The sequence below is a fragment of the Hydractinia symbiolongicarpus genome, chromosome 9 (assembly GCF_029227915.1).
Source record: "Hydractinia symbiolongicarpus strain clone_291-10 chromosome 9, HSymV2.1, whole genome shotgun sequence".
Lineage (NCBI taxonomy): Eukaryota > Metazoa > Cnidaria > Hydrozoa > Anthoathecata > Hydractiniidae > Hydractinia > Hydractinia symbiolongicarpus.
In genome coordinates, this window is record NC_079883.1 from 13,089,613 (window position 1) to 13,115,760 (window position 26,148).

General features: G+C 33.3%; 1 protein-coding gene across 8 annotated transcripts; it reads right to left on the minus strand.

Moving 5' to 3' along the window:
• Window positions 1–394: 394 nt before the first annotated feature.
• LOC130656378 (MAP/microtubule affinity-regulating kinase 3-like) lies at window positions 395–25,791 on the minus strand. Of its 8 annotated transcripts, XM_057459223.1 has the most exons (20): window positions 23,374–23,426; window positions 19,651–19,765; window positions 18,198–18,350; window positions 11,980–12,033; window positions 11,677–11,725; window positions 11,101–11,166; window positions 10,781–10,851; window positions 9,835–9,891; window positions 8,600–8,836; window positions 8,345–8,402; window positions 8,195–8,256; window positions 7,844–7,943; window positions 7,114–7,360; window positions 6,752–6,926; window positions 6,167–6,282; window positions 5,974–6,087; window positions 5,277–5,459; window positions 4,877–4,921; window positions 4,437–4,493; window positions 3,388–3,529 (listed from the first exon to the last, which is right to left on the minus strand). In XM_057459223.1, the coding sequence occupies exons 1-19, from the start codon at window positions 23,409–23,411 to the stop codon at window positions 4,484–4,486; spliced, it is 1,950 nt and encodes a 649-aa protein (XP_057315206.1). In that variant the 5' UTR covers window positions 23,412–23,426; the 3' UTR covers window positions 3,388–3,529; window positions 4,437–4,483. The 8 variants fall into 8 exon arrangements, with proteins under 8 accessions (XP_057315204.1, XP_057315203.1, XP_057315200.1 ...); XM_057459217.1 differs by lacking the exons at window positions 4,437–4,493; window positions 23,374–23,426 and adding an exon at window positions 25,638–25,791 and having other exon boundaries at window positions 2,128–3,529; XM_057459216.1 differs by lacking the exon at window positions 4,437–4,493 and having other exon boundaries at window positions 2,128–3,529.
• Between the last annotated feature and the right edge of the window lie 357 nt (window positions 25,792–26,148).

Consider the following 26,148-nt stretch of genomic DNA (forward strand, 5'->3'; position numbering starts at 1 on the left):
GCATGTTGTAGCCCGGATTCGTGACTCTCATCCCTTACTGCGATTGAGCAGCAGATAACGGCGACATTGGACAAACATTCTAAATGTTAAAACCTTTTTTACTTTGAAAATCATATCAATAATTCTTTTTAAAATGCCACTCCCATCTCTGTTCCAAGGGCTTCCTTTTCGCAATTTAAGCTTGAATTCCTTGGCTCCTAAAGTTTAAAGTAATCTTTATTTTTAGGGATTTACCAGCCTTGGTATGCTTGTAAAGTGATGCTTTTTTAAAAGAAGGCCTTAAGTTTTAAAACATATTTTTAGGAGTTCTAAGGTTTTTTTTTATTCCCTGGCCAAATTGAAGGCTCTTGTTCTAATAAAACTGTTCTAAGCGTTCAAATGAAAAGCAATAAGATTGGTCAGCTTGTACCTTTCACCCTCTTTTGCTACATTTATTCAATAGTTTACAAAATTAAATAGATAGTGTTACAAATACATCAACAACTAAAAAAAGTTGAAAGCACTTCGTAGGTGGAATGCTGTAGATAAAAATGGCTAGCCATAAAAACAGGGAAATAATAGACAATTAGTGCCCACGTGTAGAAAATGATCATCACTTTTAAGTATAATTTTTCCGTATTTTTTATTTTCGCTATTAAGTATCCTATAAAAGTTATTGAGACCAAATTTTAACCAATCACAAATCTAGATGATGTAGGCGACATAAGGTCTACATAACTATATTTACACAATAAAATATTGAGGAGAATTGAGAAGAGGGGTTGGGGAGAAAACTTTACTCAATTTTGCTTTGTCCATTGATTTTTCATCAATTTGTCCAACACAATTTTTCATTGTGTAAATAGAGCTTAAAGAAACAAAGGAAAGATATATATATATGAAGTTACAGCAATATGAAAAAATGAATTTTTGTCAGTTATTATCGGACATCCTCCAATATACAATAAATTAATTAACAAAGCTCGCTCGCTAAAGACTAAAAAATGCAATTAAAAAATAAATTCTACAGGTATTATTATATCAGAATAGTGGTACTCGTGAATAGTAACGGTAAGACGCTCAAGAATAAGGTGATACAGCGTGGGACGTTCTACAAGTGCGATTTGTAGGCACTAAATATGTAAAAAAAGAACCCTTACATGTTTGGCACGTGTAGACAGGACTTAAAAATAATTTTTTCGTACTGCGAGAAAGTTTGACTTAGATACAGCTTCTTATGCCATTTTACGTTTACGGCGCACGATTCATTTTACGCTTACGGCGCACGATTCATTACATAAGCTAAAATATAAACATCCTTTGTTTGTCACGTGACTTCACCGAATCACGTGACTGTATATCTTTCACACAACCAGCTAAAGAACAACAGCGTCAGGCATTCTTAATAGGTCATTTCGTTTCACTCGATTATTTTCTAATGAGTGCGTAACAGCATTTGCTTCAACGTCCATTCGCATTTGAACCATCAAGACTATATATCTTGTTTTGATAACTTACTCTTCGGCATTCGTCATCAGCTTTTACAATTGGAGCTCGTTCGCAATTTTTGATGCAATATTCTTAAAAGCTATCGATGACCCTGATATTCGTTTAAATCGCACACCATTTAATGATAATCGTGGCAACTTACAAACTTCCATTTCCCAATGAACAAGAGAACTTTCGTACGGATCGCCATGTATACAGAAGAGCAAAAACTTTTCGCGCTGTTGATAGTCACACGCGTTGAGATCTAAGACTCGCTTAATCTCCGCCATCATGTCAGACGGATCCATGCTACTAGTTGTTTTCATACTCCATGTGAATCTGAGTGATCGAGGCTTGCCGGCTGGAGTGGAAGCATCTTCGCCAAGAGATCTACTAAAATAAAATGTAAGAAAAAAGATCGAGAGTGTGTCAATGGAAAGAAACTTATGCAGTATACAATGCACAAGACAAACATGAAACGACAACATAGATAAAAAAACAACGACAATAACAACGACAACAATAACAACAACACAACGGCAACGAAATTAACGACGACCACAATAGCAATGACGACGACGGTATAGAAATAACAAGCATACACATATAAAGTACAAAAAAGTGTAAAGACACAAAGGATCATGGGTAATAAATAATGCATTTACGTTTAAGATTTTTTTTTTCGTCGCCGTCACATGCAACTACCAGCATGCAGCGGAGTTTTACAATTGATGTCACAAATTCTTGAAGGTTATATATGAAAGTATTTACATCAAATCAAATTACTCTACGCTGTACAACGCAAAAGAAACCATTCCCCTGAAAGGAGTCAAAAAATTGAACAAAGTTTTTTTTTTCTTGATTAGTAGTAAAAACAGTAGATCGCGAGAAAGGACGAAAGAGGGGGAACTTGGAAATAGCAACAAAGAGTGACAAAATAAATATAAATATCCTAGTCAAATGTCGAAATGAAAAAATCTAATAGATTCATTCATAAAACTGCTTCTTCAGGGTTGCCACAGGAAAATTGTAAGCCAGCAATTTTCAGGACATCGTATACGACGAATTAGAAGAAATAAAAAGCAGAGGACAAAATTAAGTGTGCTATTACATTCTTAAATAAATGCAGTCAAGCAAGTGAGGAACATTAGAAACGAAAATTAATTTTTGCTTTCTCAATGAAAACATTTTCTTCCCGTAGAAGTTTATGTCAGTAAAGTAAAACCAAAATTGTATCAGAAGTTTAAGTTTTCCATGATAGTTTAAAAACACTAGCCAATCCTAATACTTCCCTGCAGTCAACCCTGTTATTAGGTACAGCATCAACAAAAAAAGTACAAAGCAAGACGAGACAGCCCGCTGTCTTCACGGAGAACAACGTTGCCAATCTAGTTATTTTATACTCATATGCACAAAGTAATAAATACCACACAACGACCTTTCCTAGCAGAACTTATCCAACCAACTTTTCCATTCATGTTGATTATATTTCGTGTATATATACAAAGGCAATAACAACAGGCCAAAAAATGTTTTTCTCATTGGTATAAAAACTATTCAGCGATTTGTTTAAGTCTGATACAATATATTTCATCCCTAAACTCACGTGTAACTTGTTTTGTCAAATGACAGTCAGTCAGTCCTTTAAATAGTTTACCCCCGTCTGCGAGGTTGTCACAAATTTAAATCGTGAGTTATCTTCGAAGCGATATTACGAAAATCTATAGCGGAACCGTGCACGCGCTTCATGCGCACGCCGTTTAAATGCAATCGCGGTAATTTACAGACTTCCATTTCCCACTGCACCAACACGTGGTTGTTCTGCGGACTGCGGTGCCCGCAATAGAGCAAATACTTATCTCTCGACTCATAGTCACACATGTTCAAATCGAGTACTCGTTTTATCTCGTTCACGACATCCGCCGCGTTCATGTTACTCGTCGTCTTCATGCTCCATGTGAAGCGCAAAGAACGAGGCTTTATCTTTTCCGACGAACTCAGCGACATATTGACGGGTGATGGCGGTGACGGAGGTGAAGATAAGTTGGAGACGTCTCCCTGCCTATAAGACAAGTGAAGTAACCAGTTTTGTATGATGCTTCCACAACCGACGTTCGCAGTAACACGAAAACAAAAAGACAAAAGCAGTAACTTGAAAAACAAAACACAACTTTTAAACACATTTCAGTATTTTTATTTCAGCTAATACAGACAGACTGTGACAATAATTTGAATAGATAACAAGAAGTAGAAAGTCTGTGCTAACAGTGAACTTTTAAAAAAGGAACAGGGGAAATAACTTCCGAACTATTTTGTGTTAACAATTTCAAAAAATAAATAAATAAATGGATGGTAGTGTCTCGTTTATGCATCGAAGTGTAAGATTGTGAAATGAAGTGCCTGAAATAAAGTGCGTGAAACAAAAACATCAACACAAAATAACAAAAAAATTACTTCCCCACAACAAACAACAGAAATGGTTTCACATAAAAGCAGATCTGATTTTCATTAAAATTAGATTAAGCGCAACGCAGTATTATTAGCCATTGTTTTAATGAAAAGAAAACACGTATTTTAAAGTTACGCGAAAACCACTCGATTGTTCAATCGGTAAACGCATTGCATTATTTCCGGTTATTTACGTTTGCATAAATTTACATATTTTAAGCTAAGTTTGATGATAACCCTCTATCAATTTAGGAAAGTACTTGTTCATACTATGTATGAATGTTGTAGGCTCGAAGCTAAAAATAGGCTTTACTGTATTTGGTTATCCTTGCATAAATTTACATTAATGTATGCAGGCTTTATAACAAGCCTATCTAGGGAGAAAAAATGGTTTCTGTTTCCTTTGCCGCGATTTTATTTTATTGGATTAAGGATTTAACGAATTAGTTTTTTTATTTTAAGAAATATTGTTAGCAATGTACATGAATTTATAAAAACAAAAGGATGTGTTGTTTACATACCGCAGGACGTGTAATGTGCAGACTGGAACAAATGATTTTTACCGTACTTAAGCCAACCTAAAACGGGAAGAGAGGGTGTGGTCAGTATATTTTTCTGGTTAGTTAACTTTGAATTTATGTAACGAATATAAGCAAAACGTCAAAGATGGAGAACTATAATAGACGAACCCTCTCCACCCGCTTTTAAAATTAGCATTATTAAGATATAGATATATATATATATATATATATATATATATATATATATAGATTAAGTGTTAGTGGATATGAATTATGTTAACTTACCAAGTTTAACTCTATAAAAAAGTCCATGTTGACAAATCTTCTTTCATGTGAAACCATGGCAACAAAAAAAACAGCCGTGCGGTTGAAAAAAAAGACGCGCGTTGTTTACTGTGAACACAAAATTTCAACCCCGGTTCGTGGAACGAGACACTTACCGTCGGCGCCGCCTGAATTTGCTGAATAAATTTTCTCGCGACATTCTATAAGAATTAAATGACATTTAAAATATCAGGAGGGGCAGGTACACCTCTCGTCGAGCAACCATCAGTTGGACGGCAATCCTAGCACACTTGAACAGAAAATAGACACACAAAAACAACTTAAACAACACAACAAAACACAACACATAACACAACATCGACACAGTGTTACACACAACATTCTTCAAAATACTTTCTGTTATGAACTATAGTGCGTTTTTTCTCCTTTCTCCATTAAATAGAAATGCATCGATCATCAAACGAATCAGCCAATTGAAAGCTGTCGTAAAGGCAGTAGTTAAAAGTTTAAAATTTTATAGCATTTCAAAAAAAGAACAAAAAAACGAAATGATACCTTGTGCTGAATCTGTTTTTAAGTTTAGACAACCAAGGTGTTCTGTTACTTGCACTCGCACTGTTTGTGTCGATGCTACGTTCTTCTGGCACGCGAATTTTCTTTTGTCCTGAAGACGCATGATAGGTGCTCCGTAGTTTATTGTTTCTGCCACCTAAATCTAACGGTCCACCTGGTGCAGTCCTAAAAGAAAGACGTTCGTGTATTATAAAAGAAACATGCTTTGTTAATTATTGCGGCAGTCACACATGCAATTATAAAGGAGTTTGACAGAGTAACGTGATTAAAGTAGTACAGTCTGATCAAACTGTTTCAACAACTACCATGTTAAGCTTCGGAATCAACTTAAAGGCACTTTACTCAATGAGAGATCTACTTCACCCAAAATCGTAATGTATCATGGAAGATGTTTGCAAAGTCAATTACTGTACACGAGATTTGAAATTACTTTGTGACGTAGTCATTTTACTATATTAGTTGAGAGGTTCAAAAAAAATATAAACAGTGCACTTTTCTTGTACCGTGCTGGGCCTTAAGTGTTCCCGCTCTTACCCAAAGTTGGTTCAATTCACACAAGCCATATGCAAATGACCGTGCTTTTACCGACGCGACATGTACATTAACGCCAAAAATGGGGCTAGGTAATATTTGGAATTTTCAAAGACTTTTTATCGAGTCTAAGTTACTAAATTCTTACGTAGGTCTATTTGCGTCATCTATCCTCCTCTCGTGTTTCAGAGGTGGTAGCGAGATCCTTGTTGGAGATAACCTGTCATTCACATTTCTGGATTTTGAACTTTGCGGTGAACCACTACGGATACAAAAGGGCGCAAAAAAATTAAAAGATGAACACCTAAAATCATTTTGCCTGCCTAGCACTAAACACTTACCTTTCTCCATTAGTTTGAGAACTTCCTTGGGATGTGTGACCAGTGTTTCTTGCAGAAGCTCGTTCCTGTCCAAATGTATGCCGTCTGTTAGTAGCGTTGCTGGGTGCACTTTTTTGCTACGACCAATACAGTGGCAAATTAGAACACTCAAAATAAAGTCACATGGAACTAACAACTGACACACTTTTTAAATTTTTTAAATAAAATAAATGAAAAATATATTAAAAACCGTGTGTTTTAGAACGTTGATACATTAACGTCATAAGGTGCAATTACGCATTAATCAGGAAAGCAATTTTCGCACAATTTATGTAACTTCTGTAATTTAGACTTTTAATTTAGACTTCTTTAATTTAGACAAAACTGCCGAAGAAACTAAAATACTGGCATTTTAATTTAAGACGATCACAATTGACCTACTTCAAAAACATTCTGTATAACTTTGCTACCCTGTGTTGGGTGAAAAATACAGCCAACAACTATAAAAGTGGAAAAAGTGGAAACGACTTCCAATCTTGCGCATGAAAATCGGTAAAAACAGTTGATATATATATTGAAAATTTAATAAAAAAGATAATATTGTACCCTTTGTATTGCTCTTCCAGCATTTCTCTTCCCTTCTGAGCTTTCTAAATCTGGAATGTCGGCTTGGTTTGGATTTCGAGCTGACGTTGGTATGTCGGACGCTCTTCCACTTGACGGACGGTTCGACCTCTCTCCATTTGTAGACAGTACTTTTTCACTTGGAACAGATGCAGTCCTACACAAAAGGAAATTCAATTTGAAAGTAGTTGCATGCCCAGATAGCTATTCAAGTGGTAGAATTGTTTGTCCATGTACAGATTAGAAGATGTCCTTTTGCCCAGCTTAGCAAACTTTCCAAATCCACAAGCAGAAGAAATTACAGATTCATAAAACTAAATTAGATCAATCAACAAGTCAATTACCTTTCTGAACTTCTCGAATCTCCGTAGCGTTTGTTCTCTTTTCCAGATTTATAACTTGGTCTACTTTTATTTACCGAATTATCGCTCACAGCGTTTCTAATAAATGTGGAATCTATTGTAATTGTATCAGTACTAGTAAGTCTATTTTCATCGAGTAACAAATACGTTGCCATGACATCATCGTATTTATTCATTTTCAACGATTCTTTTATTTCGTCTACTGTGAAGCCCATGTCAACCATTAAATCTGTAAAAAAAGAAAAAAAAAAGATATTAAAATATAAGGAAAAAATCATCACTTAATTCGTGTTGAAATGGGATCCTTAGGCTAAACTGAGGGTGTATACTCAATGTTAACTCTTTATTTTCTTGACATTTCCGACATTTTTTCCAGCATCTACAATTCCTGACATATTATCATAGATGAGAACTTCATATTATTGAAACCTTGGATTGCCTTGAAAATTTCAAATTTAAATAACAAACATATTGATAGAAAATATTGATTAAAAATTAATGAATTCTTTTACAACAATTCTAAAATTTAATCCTTGCCAATACTTTTAAAAAATAAAAATAATTCTGACACTAAACTCAAAATTTCGGACCTTTTCCTTCCATTTTATGAAAAGACTAAATTCTGCTGACATTTTGCCTAAATTTTCAAAATTCCTGATAATTTCCCTTCCAAGAAATGCTGATACCAGACGTGAGAAATTTTAAGACTTACCTAATCTTTTTACATCGTTCAGATCTGGTTTCGGTTCTACATGTGGTTGTAATTCGTCAGATTCATAACCTATATTCATCCATTTGTCAGCCATAATAACCTGCAGAATAAGAGGGAGTCACATGTAAGTCACATTATGTATGTTATGTACAAAACGGCTAGTAAAAACATTTTAAGCAAAAACAAGATGAATGATATAGCAATAAACAAACATATGTACAGCAGCAGGAAATCCACGTATAATTCTATGCAAACTATCAGTCTCTATACTAGTGGTTGAAATTCCTGATTGATTTTTCCATTGGCTTTAAATTTACATAGTGAAGGACTTATTTTTAGTAAATGTCTTACTTCTAAAGATGCTCGTTTTTCAGGATTTAATACCAAGAACTTCTTCAACAAAGCTTCACAGTCTTAAAAGAAACAGTAAAAAAAAAAAGAAATTAAGCTTTTTAAATAATATACAGTGAAGTGGACAAGAACACATCTAATCCTACTAACCTGTAGACATGTAAAATGGTATCCTGTACTTTCCACGTAAAACCCTTTCCCTTAATTCCTGAATGGAAAAACAAAACATAGTTGAATCAAATTAACACAGATAAAATTAGCAAAAAATAAGTAATTGTAAGAAGGAAGGAAGTAAATGTCTTGTCATGCAATCACTATCTGAAGCCTCCGCAAACAAATGAAACCGAATTGCATGTGCTGTTGTCTGGTCTTGTTTACATCAGGAAATAAACTAATGTGACCTACTTTTAAATTTTGTCCATCAAATGGTAAAGATCCACTAACTAAGGTATACAAAATAACACCAAGACTCCAAACATCGACTTCGGGCCCATCATATTTCTTGCCTTGAAAAAGCTCAGGGGCTGCATATGGTGGACTGCCACAAAACGTGTCTAATTTACTACCTGGAGAGAATTCATTACTAAATCCAAAATCAGCTATTTTTATATTCATATCGCAATCCAGAAGAAGATTTTCAGCCTATAAATAAAGTTGGGATAAAAAAGTCATAATACATACACATCTAAAAATTTTCTTTCAAAATTCGACACAATTCGTTTTATTTATCTGAGCCTTCAATTCAAATTTACATGTGTAACACAGTCAAGGAATCAGAAACTAGGTTCTACAAAGTTAAAAATAATCATTCAAAGGGAAGCTGCATTTCCTTCCTTATGAGTACAACCCATATTTATAAGATCCGTTTCATTAACAATAAATAGAGATTAGAGAACAGAGTATTGCTTTTTGTAATAAAACTTAATAACTGACAGTATTTACTTTCTTTAACAACAATAGCTTTAAATGATTATATGTATAGGTATTTACTGATTTATTCTTTAACACAAAAAGATGTTGTGTTTTTCTGAATCTTTTCTTTTCTCACTGTTGTGATTTATTTTATTTTTTAATATAAATAATTAAGTTTACTGCTAATATACAGGATTGATAAAAAGGAACAAAACAGAACACATGTATTATTCATAAGAACAGTAAAGAGAACATTATTTCTTTTAATTAACTTGTTTACACTGTAGCAATAACCTTATAGATATAATTATATATATATAGTTCAGGATTTACTGTTTTGTAGTTAACACTTAGTAGGTTAAAATAATTAGGCCTAATTCTTGACCCTAACTTGACATGAAGTCAGTCTGTCCCTAATGATACAAAATTTTACAGAGCTTCTCTTGTGCATTGTCTTGTAGAAATAATCAGATTACTTAATCACTATGAACATAAGCATGTCTTTGGTTAGCATAAAGTGATATATGACCACACAATGTAAAAACACACAGCTGACATCCCATTTATAATCATTCTGGTGATTAAAACTTACAAAGTGGACATTATGAAAGATTTAGTGTCTTTTATTTAAACCACATGTTTAGGAATTATATCCATCTGAAAATATTCTAGTTAATCAAGTACTCAGGAAAAAAAATAAAATTCATGTTGTAAGTTAGTTTACAAACCTTGAGATCTCTGTGAATCACATGCTTTTGATGGCAATATTGCACAGATGAAACAATCTAAGAAAAAAATTTGAAAGAATTAGTACAAAAATTAAACAACCCTGATCATTCACAGTTAGCAAGACACACTATAATTGTTAACATAAGCTTTCTATTATTTTATAAAGAGATCACGTCATTGAGGTAAATGAACATGGCTCAAGATTATATTAACTTTCCCCCTATTTTACTATAATTTTTTAAAAATATTAGTCCGTGGAGAGCAACGCAAATCTTTTATAATTGAAAACTGAAAAACTATAACTCGCTGCTAATAAAAAGAATATGAAAAATATGAGAGAAATTTGTGTTAACACTGGTTGAAAGTTAAAAATATGCAATAAAAAAGCAAGGCAAAGAAAAATGGATTTTACTTTGCAGTACAATATTTATTTACCAAAGCTGTTTACCGTTTCAGAGAAAATATATAAAATGAAACAACTGCTTTCCTGCTGTCCTGTCATATATGTTTTTACGTGCAAAATTTTTTTCTCTATATATTTTATATAATTTTTAGTGTATTGGGCTTCTCAAAAAAGTTACATTAATACAGCTAAGCGTAGCAGTTAGGTAACAAACCAAATACTAGTCGGCAGCCCATAGAAGATCCACAGGTTCACCCATCCTTTTTATACCATACTGCATGTGTATCCCAACTTGCAGTACCATTTTGCTTGACAGACGTATACAACTATTATAATATAGATGTAGGCTCTACAGAGAATTAACACCTGCCTCAAAATCGTGTCAAAATTTCTGATATTGTAAATTTAAGACCTTGTATCACATAACAGAAATATGAAGAAGCATTTTTTTCATATAAATCTTACATATGCACTTCACTGAGTCCCTTTTGAACTATTATAGACACTGCAATTATTTTAATCAATATTGTTCACTATTTTACCTGTCGAAACTTGGCTCTTGCTTCTTTTTCTTTCATTCTTCCATGAGCAACAAGATAGTCAAATACTTCTCCTAAAGATAACAAACCCATGTTATTTTAAACAAAGGAGAAAATACAGATTTATTTCACTTGTTAAAAAAATAAAAGCAACAAGATTATCGAAGTAGAAAAATTTTTGTAAATTTGCCTCAACTTAAATTCCACATTTTTGGATAAATTTTTGAAACCATGTTGCTTATCCACTAACGTAGGTTATTTATATTACCCATAAACTCAGCATTCTTGGCTTAACGAACTGTATATTCAAAATACATACTTACCACCACTAGCATATTCCATAACCAAATACAATGTCTTGTCAGTCTCAATAACTTCATATAATTTTACTAAAAAAATGACAAAAAAATTTACAAACTTTCTAAAAAATTTTTAAATCTACACATCTGCCTTTTTTAATGATAGCACATTTTAATTTTTTTTAATCAACTGTAAGTTACACCAGGTAAGTTACACCAGGATAATGAATAAGACAAAGGCCTGGTGGAAGCTATTTGGTTCTTATTACAAAAGGAAAATAACAGTTTTTTAAACCAATCAGTTTAGCTTTACAAAATTTTTAATATCATAAAAACCTATATGAACAGATAACGAATTCATGCCTAGCTACTTCTATTTCTCTGCATTACAAAGACTTGGGGAAATAGCTTTACATTTATTAATTTGAACCCCAATTTTTTGTCCATAAAAAAATCAGTCTAATGCAGCTTAAAAATAGATAAAAATTTCATGCACTGATCACTAAATCAGCATTTGAGGCGTCAGATGTGGCACGCACCTGTTGTTTTAGCCATTAAAAAAAATGAGAGAATTAACTATATTTTCAAAAATTCTCTTACCTATATTAGGATGATCCAAGAACTTCATTATACGAACTTCCCGAAAAAGCTAAAACAAAAACCAGAGTGTGAAAAACACAATTACTTCGACAGCCTATCAAAGTACTTTCCTAATTTAAGAAGACAAAAAAAACAATATATAATAAACAAAATTAAATGTACATTAAATTAAAAACAAAACCAGGAACGAAAAGCAGCGTTTTATTTATTGGTTGAATGTGTTTTTCTCAAAAATACATAAGAAAAGAAGCTTATGCAAATGATCAGCTCATTTTAAGACTCCACAAGAACCAAAACACTTACCTTTTGTAGACTGGTTTGATTCAACTGTGTTTTATCAATAATTTTGATGGCAACCTAAAAGAAAGAGTTACATAATTTATGATTTTTATTAACTTTTGGTTCTATATACATTTGAAGCTAAAACATTTATGATTTTTATAAAGAAACATCTTTGCTGACCTAATTATACTTGTCCTTGATGCATTATTAAATGCAAGTTAGGTAAAACATCAATTGAAATTATGAAATTATAAAGCAAATTCAGGAAAAATCCAAAAGCCCTCACAAATTTATTACATATTAGAAATCTTTTTTTATTTTTTAAATTTCTTTTATCAGTTTCAAGATATATATAGGTCTTAAAAGTTTCATTTATGGCATGACGAAATATGGCATCATCAACTAGCTCAAAACATTCAATTGCTCTGATTACGCGTAATTTTAATAACTAAAAAGTAATATGCATGTAAAAATGTTTAATACACCAAACTAATGAACATATAAATAAAAGCCTTGATAAAACACTTCAGGCTTTTTTTAAAAATATGCTTAAATTCTAGACAACAATTTCACATGAAATTTTAAAACTTTTTTTCAAGGGAGAAAGCTTTAAATAATAATGCAGAGAGATGCCTTTCCTCGCAAAACAATAGCATTCAGATTATAGGTGAAGGCATCCTGGAATAAATACAGATCTTATATTTTTTTGCCCATTTCCTTAATATTTATTTACAAAGCATTTCGATCAATAAAAAAAGCTTGAGTGAACAAATTTTATATGCTGATACTGCTCCTGCATTTTTTAAGTAACATGGAAATTTTGTTAGTTCAGCTGTTTAATGTTTGTATATGTATAAATTGTGTTATCTCATGCATAATAAACCAAAAAATATGAGTTTGTTACATCCTCCATAACGTAAAAAAAATTAGTTCCATGTGTCCTTTTTTTAATTATTTATTATTTTATTAGGAACTGTTCTATTATGTAGTATTATTGTAGAATATTTTATGATATGATTTTGTTATTTCAGCCATTCAGAGAAGAAATATTTCTAGCTGAAAATAATTATATTGATTTTTTTATAAAAATTTAAAAAAAACAGTTGTGTGTTACATTTATCGTTTTTCTTAGTCAAGAATGTTTTTTAATATAAAAAAACTATTACTTAACTGAAGTCTTATAGGGTGATGTGGAAAAAGCACACACAATATCATAAAGTGAAATATAAATTATATACACTATAACATCTACAACTCAAAAATAAAAAAGGAAAAAAAATTATTAAACAAAGATTGTAAATAATCCTAAAACTTTACGTGAATTTTAAAAAAATACACTGTTGCAGCCATATCAAATTGTAGGAATAGCCTAGCTGCTAATAATAGATACGTAACTTGAACTCTTTTTACTTAGATTACAAATGTGAGTACACAAACTTTAAAGCATCCTATATTTGGCAGACAGCTTAATTAAAAAAAATAATCTTGATAACAAAGATTCTCTTTCTGTTAAAATGATAATGGTGCAGCATCAGCTTTAAATTGATAGGCATTGTATATTGATGCTTCTTTCCTCCTCCCAGACCTTTTAAAATTTCCTGTAACTTGCAATCTGCATATAGGTTTACCAATAATTTAAGATTCCAGGTGTGAGCAAATACAAGGCTCGATTTATTAGAGCTTAAATCACCATTCCCAAAATTAAACAAACAAAATTATGGAAAGGATTAAAAAATAATCCGATTTTTTTCCATTTTTTATTTTTAATTTAGCTGGGCCTGTAAAGCAAATAATTAGAGTGCTTGTGATTTCAGGAAACCTTAATACTTAAATATTACATGTTTTGACATACTCAATCTTGTTCAACTTGGGATCCTTTTTTAGTTTTTTTATGATAATCAACATGAAATCTTGGCTGAGACTTAATGTTGCTTAAATTTCATTGCTTAGTTTGGGTGGTGCAAAAATCAAAATAAAACTTTATTTCCAATCATGCTTATCCTATTTTTAGAACAAAATATATCTCAAAAATACTCACATTAATTCTGTTTTTGCCTTTTTGGGATAGAATGTTACTTAACAATTTTTTTCAAGGATTTAAAGCCCTGTGTAGCTTAAAAAGTGTGTAACTAAAATAATTTTTATTGTTTACATCCTCTGTATATAAAGTCAAAATAGTAATACTAACAAAATAATAACAAATATTTAAGAGAAAAGCAAGCATGAATAACGTAAAATGTTTATTTGCAAATTACAAACTGAAAACTGCCTATAGTCAATCAAACAAAATTATAATACTTTCCACATGCTTTTTTATGTAACAGCTATTTTATAAAAACAAATTTAAGAAATACATCAACGGCAGAAATTATAAATAATGAAAAACTTTTATATACTTCTGAGTACTGCTCTGAAGAAATTAAATGCCTTTCCATTTTATGTATGCAAAAAAATCCTACGCGAATTGCTAGTTGACTGCTTCCCATCTGCAAACTTGTGTTTCACGCCAGCAAATTTACATTTTGTTTTTCGACCTCACACTTCCATACATGAACAACAGTTAAATTTAGAGAGATAATGAAAGTAAGATTTTGTAGGTTCAAGTTACAAGAAACTTAAAAGAAAACCATCTCAAAAAAATTGCCAACATGAATCAAAGGTTCCAGGCCCGGTCGAGAAAACTTAACCCTTATCTGCGTGAGCGATCCACGTGCAAGCATAAAAGCTTGTGCAAATTAGTTTGCGTCAGTGGTCAATGAAACAAAAAGTCACAATATGCACATGCTTGATCTGTAAAATAAAACTAAAAATAATCCAGTCGTCGCTGATCAAAAATATCAACAAAAATACTTGATCGAGAGCCCTTAAAATTAGAATTTTTTTACGTCTGCAATAAAACAACGCAAGATTCATTTCAACTGATTTGCGTTGGAATTGTGTCAGCAATATTTTTTTGTAGTGAAATTGTTCAGCTGGCAATATCTTTTGTCATTCACCTTTTTTTAGGGCTAGACCTCTCATAAATTTGATGCACTGATCTCCTAAGACGATGTCAAATAAAAATGGAGTGCAAGTCTTATTGACATACATTCTGGATGGTGAACTTATAGTTCACTGCCAACTGGCTTTTTATGTTTCTAGATGAACTTATTAGGTTAGGCCATCATTAGGTTTTATAGAAGTCGCCGGTGACATGCTTCAAAAATGCTTGTCACAGGCACAGTTTAACATGAAGTAAAACTGTACAGGAGACTCAATTGTTAGAGTCTTCACAGAACATCTCTCCTGACAAAACCGAGGGCAAGGCTGACTTATTGCATGCAGTGTCGTGTGGGAGAAAAAACTTCTGGACTTCTTTTTAATACAATATACAATTTTTCGAATTATTACTAATCGAATAGCACCACAGTATTTCTGTAGCCTGAATTATTTTACAATTACAAAAAAAATTTTCTTTTTGCAGATGCAGGAATGCAAGCCTTAAAACGAAACCCAATAAAAATGAATTTTGTAAAACGTTTTAACCACAAGTGCTAAGTTGAACGCGATGATGTGTTGGCAGATTTACTATATTTTTTAAACTTTATTCAACATGTTTTTTCTTTGGTATTACATCACCAGAACACTCGTCTGAAAGCTGTATTAAGGCAAGAAGAACGCACATCTAGTGTATGTGCATCTTCATAGTATGCTTTGCATTATGTAGTTATTACTTAATGTATATTTGTTGTACGCTCAATCCCTCTTAATGAGCTTAACTAGCACTTTATAGAGGTAAATAGATGTTTCTATCCCTATCTATTATTTCTAGAAAAGGCAATGGCTTATATAGGGAGTCCTGGAATATTTAATGCTCATTTGGAGCTATGCCAGGGTGTAATACAGAAATGTAAAATAAGGGCTGCTAAGTCATAAATGGGAATTACATCAAGTTGATATTATTACCATCCTAGTCCCTTACAACTTCCATAAAATGGGTTATAAAGTCCCATATTTTGTAGTAGATATATAACTAAGTCCTCTAATAAAAGGAAATTTGGGAAAAAATTAATTTGCTGTTTAATGACTACTGAGAATGCTGAATTATACTCTGTACACACATTCAATTAGGGTCAGCGCTCTACCATACAACTCCCTGCAACATCCAACGACCCACAGAGTATGCCAATTCCCTCATTTTCCTCACGTGGCTAGGGTTAATTCAGGGCTGTGGTAACATTCAGTCACCCATATTGGATCGGCAAGGGGAGTCAAACCTGGTCTCAAATGCTGAGTTAAATGCAAAAGTGATTTGAAAAAAAAGTATTGTTAGCCAAACTTTTTTTCGCAATTTATAGAATCCTTTAATTGACTTGAATCTATCGTAAATATATAGAAAATATAGATAGAAAAGCGATTGGAAAACAATTTTGCCTATTAACCCTATTTAGAATTAAAGTAGTTTATAGGTGAAAAAGCTGGTTTGGAAAAAAAGGTGGTTTGCCAAGGCATACGCAGAAATAAAAGTTTATGTCACCATTTTCACCAATGTGAAATGGGTAAATGCCGATGCGAAACAGTATAATGAAGGTTCACGTTGACAAAAAAATACATGCTTAGGTGGACATACTAACTATATAAAGAAAAAACAATGACAGCAAAGCATTTAATATATGTACATGCATCATAAATTTTAGTATACATGTGTGTAAGTGTAACAATCAACCCCTAGCCTTTCTAATTTATGTCAACACTAGGCAACTGCCTATGTGCTTGCCAACGTTTTAACAAAACAGACAGGAAATAACATATCATGTCAGCAGTGTTTGCCATAAAGCGAAAAATTGAATTATAAAGACCCCTGTGTAACAAAAAGTTGTAATGTTATGCGTTTCTGGCTTGCATTATAATATAATACAAACTGTTCAAATAAACTTTCTTAAGCAGCATGGGTCACCAGCCAAAATGGAAATAATTTCTCAATCAGGAATTACTTTTAAATTAAGAAGCTTTTAACAGCCTTTACTAGAGAAAATTCACAAACGGGAAGCTCAAATTATTAGTCTGCATACCAATGTGTACATCTGCAGATGTAATTTTTTTTAATATATAAGTTAATAAGGAACAGAATTTTTATCTAGGTTACCAAAAAACAATTTATTAACATTAAAACCAACACAAAGAAGCCTTTTTCGTAGCATAATGGTACGATTAATCGCTGACCATCTGAAGTTTTTTTAAAATATACAAGTTATTGTCTATTTTACTAGTCACGACCGTTATGCTTGCAATGATATTTATTAACTTCTTTATCTCCTCAAATTACCATAGGGGGATAGATAGATGTGCGTATTTTACATGTCTAGGTTCACAAATATCGAGGGATACTCTCTCTATTACTTCCAGGAGTGGCATGGCTTGGATGGGGAGTCCTAAAGCATTTAATGCTCATTTTGCACTATGTAACCCAATTTGGGTCACTTTGACTTAATTTTAAAAACCAGAGTTTCAAAAAACATAAGTTGTTTAAATTTACATTAACAGTAAAACTTTAAAGGAGTTACACAGGTGGTTAAAAAATTGAGTAGCTAGCTAGCTAGCTTACTACCTAAGCATAATATATAAACCTGCTAGCTAATGCTTTATTATTTACAAACAAATCTGTTTCTCACATTTGGTATATATATTACTCAGATTTGTAACATTGGGCATAACATTATGCCTGTGTATTAAAAAAACAGAGATTATCAGGAAAATTTTGTATCTATAACTAACAAATTTAAGTTTAGTGGCCAGCTTGTTTGCTTGAGCAATGTTTTGAAAAATGACATTTTACTTTTGGCAAATTACAGTTTGACTAGCTAAGCTACCTATTTTGCTATTTAACTTGAAATTTATGAGTTTTTCACAAAATTACTATATCCTAAAATTATTTGCATAAAAATCCTCAAAAGTTTATCACAATAAAAAGAATGAAACTTTCTAATGAAATACGGGATAATAAAAATTAAACGCTTCTGTTATTACTTTTCACTGAAGGAGTAGCATGTATTACACATTTTAACGTCACGTGGTACACAATTTACTTTTAAAAATTTATTAATATAAAAAATCACGTGATAATAAGTTTGCACACGGATGCACGCAGATGAAAACTGCCGTAATCAAAAATGATCAAAACATGGCGGTGGTTCCATAATTTTTAGGCGTTAAAATGCTTTTATTTGGGATCAGTCTGGGTTAAATTATTTTATCCTTACCTCTCTACCAGTAGGTAAATGTTTTGCCAGTTTAACTTTCGCAAAATTTCCTTTACCAATGGTTTTAATTAGTTTATATTTGCCAACATATACATCATCCCCAGCCGTTCCTGTTCGTTGTCGCGATTTTGAACTTGAATGAGAATCTTCCATCTAAATGTGAAAAATTCGAGGGCATTGTAATTACTGCCTCTTATAACTACTAACTGCAGAACCTTCAATTTCAAAAACAGACCTTTTTTGTACCAGATCTATGACCATGATGCGAATGCCTTGATCCATCAGAAGCATCGACCGAGACTGGCTGTCTTCCTGAAGACATTTCTGCCTTGTAATTTTAAAAAAATATTACCAATAAAATAATCTACATTCCCTTTAAAATTTCAACATTTACTCGTAAATACCAATTAAACCATGTAAAGATAACAACTCTTCTATAAAGCAGCAATATCCAAAATAAACGCCTTTTATTACGACCAAAATGTTTGTGATTAATCTTTATGTTGTCCTTGAAGGTGTAGGATTTACGGTTTGTGAGCTACTATTCTTATATTTACTCAAAATTATGGTAAGCAAGGGTTACTAATTTAGATGTCACAGCAACACGAAAGAAAGCGTATTATTTTGGTACAAATTTCACTTTGTTTCTGTTCTTTCTGCAACACTTCAAACTCAAGCAAACAACACTCTTCTATCGGTCCCAGACTTCCAACTTTTTGAATTACAGTGCAAAATTACGGAATGGAATGTGTTCTGCGTTGCAGATAATAGGGGTTGGGCGATTAGCGAAAGTGGTAACAGAGAGAGAGCGAGAAAGAAGCGTAGAAAGTAAAGGCAAATCAAGCAACGAATTTTTTAGAGGACTTGACATGAAAACAACCGATTGAAAACAGTCCGTCTTAATAATGAAAATGGTTTAGCTTGTTCTCGAAGTAGTGTTTAGCTTGTAAAATGCGAAAATGGCCAGTCTTTTGTTGAACTCGAGGAATTAATTATGTACCATCAACGCCTAATTAAATGAATTTACAATCATAATTATAAAATTATTCTTGCTCTCTTTAGGCGAAAAAAACTTTGATTTCACAATAAAGTTGCATGGTGTGCTTTTCTGTTTGTTGGAGAGTCAATGTCACCATTCCAGGGGTTCTAACGGTTAAAATTAGATCGAGGTAGCATTTTTATTAAAGACAGAGATTAATTTTATCTAATTTAAAGCCAAATTAAACCGGATACTTGAATTTAACTGGGTTTATTTCGTATGTAGCAAACATTTTAAACAAAATAAATGACCCTTATCCCACCCGAGCGAGGCAAACATTACATTTGCAAACTAATTCTCGTCCCCACGGCTTTATGAGCATTTTCGTACCCAGAGCTCTTTGAGGGTTCATCTCAAAGAGGATTGGAGTCGAGAATGCTTTTTGTTGAGATAAACAAAGAGCATATTACGTACCTTATTTCTCATCTTGATCGATTTATGCACCGGCACACAGATTCTGATTTTTTCATCAATATTATATGAATGTTTCTGATATAGTGAACGCGAAGCCTTCTTCACATTTTTTTTGCTAAAATTAAAACAATTGCTGGTGATACTGCTAGATTAATTTTAAACTTAATTTACGATCGTTTTACCTACTAAATTACTGACCGACTCAGGTCATATGTCAGGTCAACGGCTATCACCAACCTCGTTCCCAGAGCTTTTTTCTTTCACCGTTGCTTCGATTCCTTGTCGAAAGAAAATAGAAAAAAGAGACAACAGGCCCTGGAATCGAGGTTGCGGCTATCGCATGTAAAATATAACGTTATTCGCTTTCAACTTTAAGAGAACCTTTGCCCTCTTAAAAAGGCAAACTGTGAAATGTTGACAATGCAATGACAACAACAAAAGTAATGACGGCGATCGGCGATAAATTTGATTTTTCATTTTAAAAGCATTTTTTCTTAACTTATCTTTATGAGGTAAAACTAAATTATGTGTCCCTATTAAAGTAATTGTTACACTATAGGTCAATCTCGTTCCCAGCTCTTTTTTATCGCTTTCTGATATGTGGCTAGTGCGAAAAAGAAGCTCTGGGAACGAGATTGACTTTTGACATGCGATGGTCGTTTTGGCTCCGAGCAAGTATGTAACAAATACAGGTAATAAGGTTAAGTATAATGGTTGGCTAAATTTTTCTGAATATCCGAAAAAATCCCACACTGACCGGACTGTTTTAATTACATTTTTGCCTATCCCTTTATTTGACCGGTGGCAACCTAGAATTTGTACCAGGGCTTCTTGGGTGTAACGTAAGAGGTCCTTGGGACGAGGTTAAGCGAGTAGTTAAATTGAAATTAATAGGCTTCCTGGATAAATAATGAGAAATGTTTTTTTTTAAAAAAAAACATAACTGAAATTACAATTCCTTATAAACCTAAAGAAAAAATGCGATAAGTTGTTGCTTCTACCGTTCTGCATTTTATCACAACGAATTTTTAGACATAGCACTGTTACACATAATGACATTTTTGTTGGATTTTAATCCCGTCATAAATATATTTCCTCGTTACGTGACGTGGTTTCTTTACGACTTCCTGGTCTATTATTGGCTAGCAACACATATATATAAGTCATTTCCGAGAGTAATAAAAGCAGAAATACTTAAAAGTAGATGTAAAAAGAATTCTCTGTAAAACCAACTTTGAAGTTTGGTTATCAGGGTTCTGTTCTGTACACTTTTTCAGGGTGCCTATCTGATTTTAAACACGCAGTATAACAATAAAAATGGGAGTTGGGCCAGAAAACCTCGTTTCCAGTGCTTTTTTTGATATCAAAAAGCAAAAAAAGTTCTCGGGACGGAAGTTGAAGCAGAAGAAGGGTGGTACGTTTACGGATGCATTCAACCTCGTCCTCAGACGATATTCTATTTTTCCTGACATCGCTGTTTTGATGTCAGTAAAGATTCAAGAAGCTCTGGGACGAGGTTGGAATTCATTTAGAGAAAGGAGACCTTATTTGGAAGTGTCGATACATTCTAAAAGAGGATCTAAAAAAAGGGTGGTACGTTTACGGATGCATTCAACCTCGTCCTCAGACGATATTCTATTTTTCCTGACATCGCTGTTTTGATGTCAGTAAAGATTCAAGAAGCTCTGGGACGAGGTTGGAATTCATTTAGAGAAAGGAGACCTTATTTGGAAGTGTCGATACATTCTAAAAGAGGATCTAAAAAATATAAATAATTATTATGCTAATTAACTCTGAAGTAGAGCAAGAGCAACAAACAGGTAACAGAAACTGATCCTTGCCTTTTGCGATGTCAAATCCATACAAACAGTATGATAGATAAATTCCGTCGTATTTTGATAAAGAGGGTGTGATAAAGCAGGAAAGATAAAACAAAAAGAGTCCTTTATTTTAAGGTCCGAGGATTAATATTAAATTCTGAAATAGAATAAAAACAGTGTAATTAAAATTTGTGGTCTGTGAAGAGTGGTACCGATTTCAGAGTAAGATGTTTTGAGAGATTTGTCAAGAAAAAGATCAACTTCGTCCCCAGGGCTTCAAAGTTGGTAGAAGATAATTATTTAAGACTTCGAAATAATGTTGTTACAACAATCTGTTTCTTTTTTATCCAACAGACGATTGCTTAGTTCAAGCCACAATACAAGAATGAAGGAGTGCCCCACACACACTTTTTTAGGATAAAACTATTTTGTCTACGATATTTTGATACAATATCACTTTGTCGATTATTTTGCAAATTCATCGATGGATAACATAGAAAACACGGCACAAAATGAAGAAAGAAACTTTGCGGATGACATCGACCACTAACTTCGTCTAAAATTGACGCGGAGATCGCTCTGTGATCACGGAAAAGAGAGACCCTAACAGTGTAAATTCAAAGGGATCGATCTTCATTAAGGTTTCTCCTGAAATGGCAATAACATATACCTCTAAAATGAAGCATCCGGGGATTTACCTTACAAACTGCAGCACTGAAAGCAAATGCTCCAATGCAAAAACCAAAACAAAACAAGAGACGTGTGTCCATAGTAAGACACAGCACACGAGTAAATAAATAAACCAATAATTCACCCTCATTACCAGGTGACTCGTCTCTTATGTAAGATCTATATGACTGCTTGGGAGGATTGTACGCTTTAAACAGTCATCATATTTATTTTCGTTACGTAATATTCGTGTGTCGTTACACGGCACACTAGTTCCAGTCTTAACATTATTAACACGTGCAGCAACTCCCAACCTTTTCACAAGAGATCAACCATCAGCGGCAAAAGGTTGTTTATTTGTGGATTATAAGATAAAAGAATTTAGCCCTAACAAAGGTAACACATCCGTTTCTACATCCGCACCCGCTTGTACAAAAGCATGGCTGAAGAGGTAAAATCTTTCTGTACAGGTTTCAAAGAAAAGATTTATATTTTGGGTGGTCTAGTTGCTTTATAAACCGTTTTTTATGACATAAGATTTACCATATAACCATAGCTTTAAACCGTAATCGAGTATTTAAAAGTCTGCAGTTGTTCGTGGAGTAACCTAAGTATGGCGACTAGTGAATTCTTTTTTCATCCCGTGCAATAGCCACAAAAGTTATGAGAACTACAGAAAGAAGCAAAAATTATAACACTAGTGTTCTGTTTGGAAACAAAAAACGGTAGCTGGAATCCCGACTTCGTTAAAGATGTGTGTTAATAACAAAAACACTTATTATTATTACTATTATTTAGTCAGGATAGCCTCTTCAGTTTTCATAGGAACTGTTATCATGAGGATCCTACGAAGGGGGTCCTAGTGAATTTAAAGGTCCTATTTGAGCTACGGAAGGCCTGCAAGCACAAAAACCGCTTAACTAGACAACTGCCTAAGATATCAATCCTATTCTCATGCTGAACGTTAAGCAGACAGGATAAATTCACACTTTTATAGTCTGTGGCATGACTCGGCCGGTGTTCTACCACAAGGCCACCAGTCGGGATTATATATTCATTTTTTAATGTTCCACAAACCTCCAGACCTTCTTGTCTTGATGTAATAACAAGGTTAGCAGGCAAGGCACTCTGGAAACGAAGGTGCGAATCCCAGGCATCATAAATTATGATCAATCTTTTAAACTTAGATAAGGTTACAAAGGTCTTTTCAAAGCATAGTAGGAACGTCACTTACAGAGACATGTCTTCGACATCACCCTTCTCATATCTCATTTGTTTAATTTCTGTATCATTCCAGCTAGACACGGCGCTAGTGAAGTGTTATTTTTTGAGTTCGTTCAAACCGGCAATTTCCACTCTGAAGTTGTTCTTTGAAGCAGTATTTGCTTTTTTCATTTACAAAAAGCTGAATGCTTTTTTTCATTATCTACAGTACTTCAATTCTAGAGATTTATTTTAAAAGATGAATTCGCTCAACCCATTTCTGATTTACTTTTGTGTATACATAATGAATAATTGACACCTCCAATTTCCTTCTTTTTAGAACTGAATAGAAAACATAGTAAGATGAAAATAGCATTTTTAAAAATAAACCCTTCGTTACATTCATCACAGCTTGAGTTGGAATTTGTCCTTGGTAGCTTGGAAATTTTAGTTGATTCCCTGAGATGGAGGGTGTTGCACACGTGTGGTTTTCCATCTTAGATATATTTTGAATTGCAGAAATACTCTTTTGGAATTGACAATATAAAAGAAACTCGTTTCATTTCCCTACAGCAACGTTATCTGAATTTTAGTTTTCAAAAATCAAACTTCTGATATTTCGTTCTCAGACTCTTCCTTTCCTGCAACTCCAAAAAGAAATTAGCAGAAGTAAATGACCTTTACACCGGCCAAAAAGTGTTCTTTGCTTTTAACCAGATGTCTATGACAATTTTAAGAAGAAAGTTCATTTCTATAATCAAAAAGTATTTGTTCTTCTCACAAGTGTTCTACAATAAACCTTTTGGATCATTTTTCTTCCTCCCACAGTAATTCCCACGTACAATAAAAACTTTTATTTGCACACCAATTACTACGAGCCTAATTTTTAGGGAGTACATTCACGTTAACAAAAAGGAAACTAACAGAAAACTCAGAATTAGTCAAGTGCATCCGCTAGGTTTAACTTACAAAAAGATTAGTCTCGCCTCGCTCCGGGACGAGCTGTTATTTCGTCTGCTCGTTTAGGATAAAAGCATTCGGATTATTTACAAAATTGCAACGTTAGGGATAGGTCTTCCATAAATAATGAAATATCCTGACGATCAATTTTCCCTTTTCCGTTCACAAAGCTTATGATCACGCTTCTTTTTTCTTTTTGTCTGACGCTGAAAGGTCAAAAAGACAAAAAATAATCCTGAGGATAAGTTTAGTAGTCAAAAGGTGGTGGCCATAGCTCGACGCTAGCTATACCTGGTTTTATCAGTTCAACTGCAACCTCGCCCCGGTCTTTTTGCCTTTTCTGATCAAAATATCAAAAAAGCAAAGAGGAAGCACTGGAGATGAGGTTGGTCCAGTTGCTAAGCAAACGGAAATCAGAAACTCTACAACCACTTAATTTGGTAGGTGACAATCCCTCTAAATTACCCCATGTATAACGTAACATAACCAAACTTCGTCAGTAAAATCAATAACGTCACGGATAATTAATATAACTAATGTCAACACTGGAAACCCTTTAAAATAAACAAACAAACAGCCGAAATTTATTTGTCGGCTTGTGAGAGTCGTGAGAGGTCTTAGAACGAAGTTGATGCTACACCATATAGGGTAAAAAAAATAACTGTAGAAGGTGACTAGTCAGTTATACTAAAGTTGGCAAGGGTGGAACGCAACTTCGTTTCCTGAACGCCCTGCATAAAGCTGTCATTACAAAAGAAAAATGCCCTGGATACGAGATTTATAACAGTATTCATAAAAAAGGTTTATAGCTTCTCTAATATATAATTGCGTTGGCAAATTGCCGGGGTATACACAAAGAATTTAGACTGTTGGACTTTTCCCCGTCAAAGTTTTTGTCAATCATGGTTAATATGAGAGAAACAAAACAAGAAAATGTGTTTTTGCCCATTTTTAATTTTTCCTAGCTCGTCAGCCCTTAACATTATCGGCTTTCACACAGCGCAGCCTTTTTCGGTATGACGGAAATAATTATTTGTGAGAAAGTGACTAAGAAACTTGAATGGGCTATCGAGTCAATCAAAAACAGGTTAAAAATTTGTCCCTAAAAATGCTTTACTCGTGCCCAGACTGCGCTGCCTGGACACGTAAATTTTGTCTTCAAACAAGAGGTAAGGATGTAAACGTCCAGGTCATTTGGCTGATATTAATTAAACACGCTTTTCTGCATTCCACCTTTTCGCTGTTAAAAACGTATATATACGTATTACACTTCAAAAATAAAATACAAAGAAAAAAAAAACACAACAAAAATAAAAATAACAAAGAAATAGCAACCTGAACATGTCAACATCTTGCTGCCAGTACACAAAGTCATCTTATGACATGGATACAACAAAAAAATGGAAAGTTTGTATTGAATTTGCTTGAAATGTTGGTTTATTAAGAACGATTTTATTGTGATTCTTTGCACAATGATATTGTCAGCATAATCGCCATCAAACTGTTTAAAGACGTTTAGGACACAATTACTATAGCAACATAATTTTGTGTAATTATTAATGTTCAAAATGATGTAATCCTGTTCATTGGGAAAAAAAACACGGCATGAATAATTTGGTATTTTCCTATTCTTGTGTCACAACGCATTCAGCTAGAAATTGACCTTAGAGGACTAAATGGGGCTTGGAAACAAACTCGTCCCCAGTGCCTTTTGTCTCTCTTTTTTTACTGAACGGCGAGTAAAAAAAAGAGACAAAAGGCACTGGGGACGAGTTTGGCTTGGAAAGGAACTTAAGCTATTTCCAGGACCGGAAAATTGTTTGCTCTCCATAATTTGTACACAACA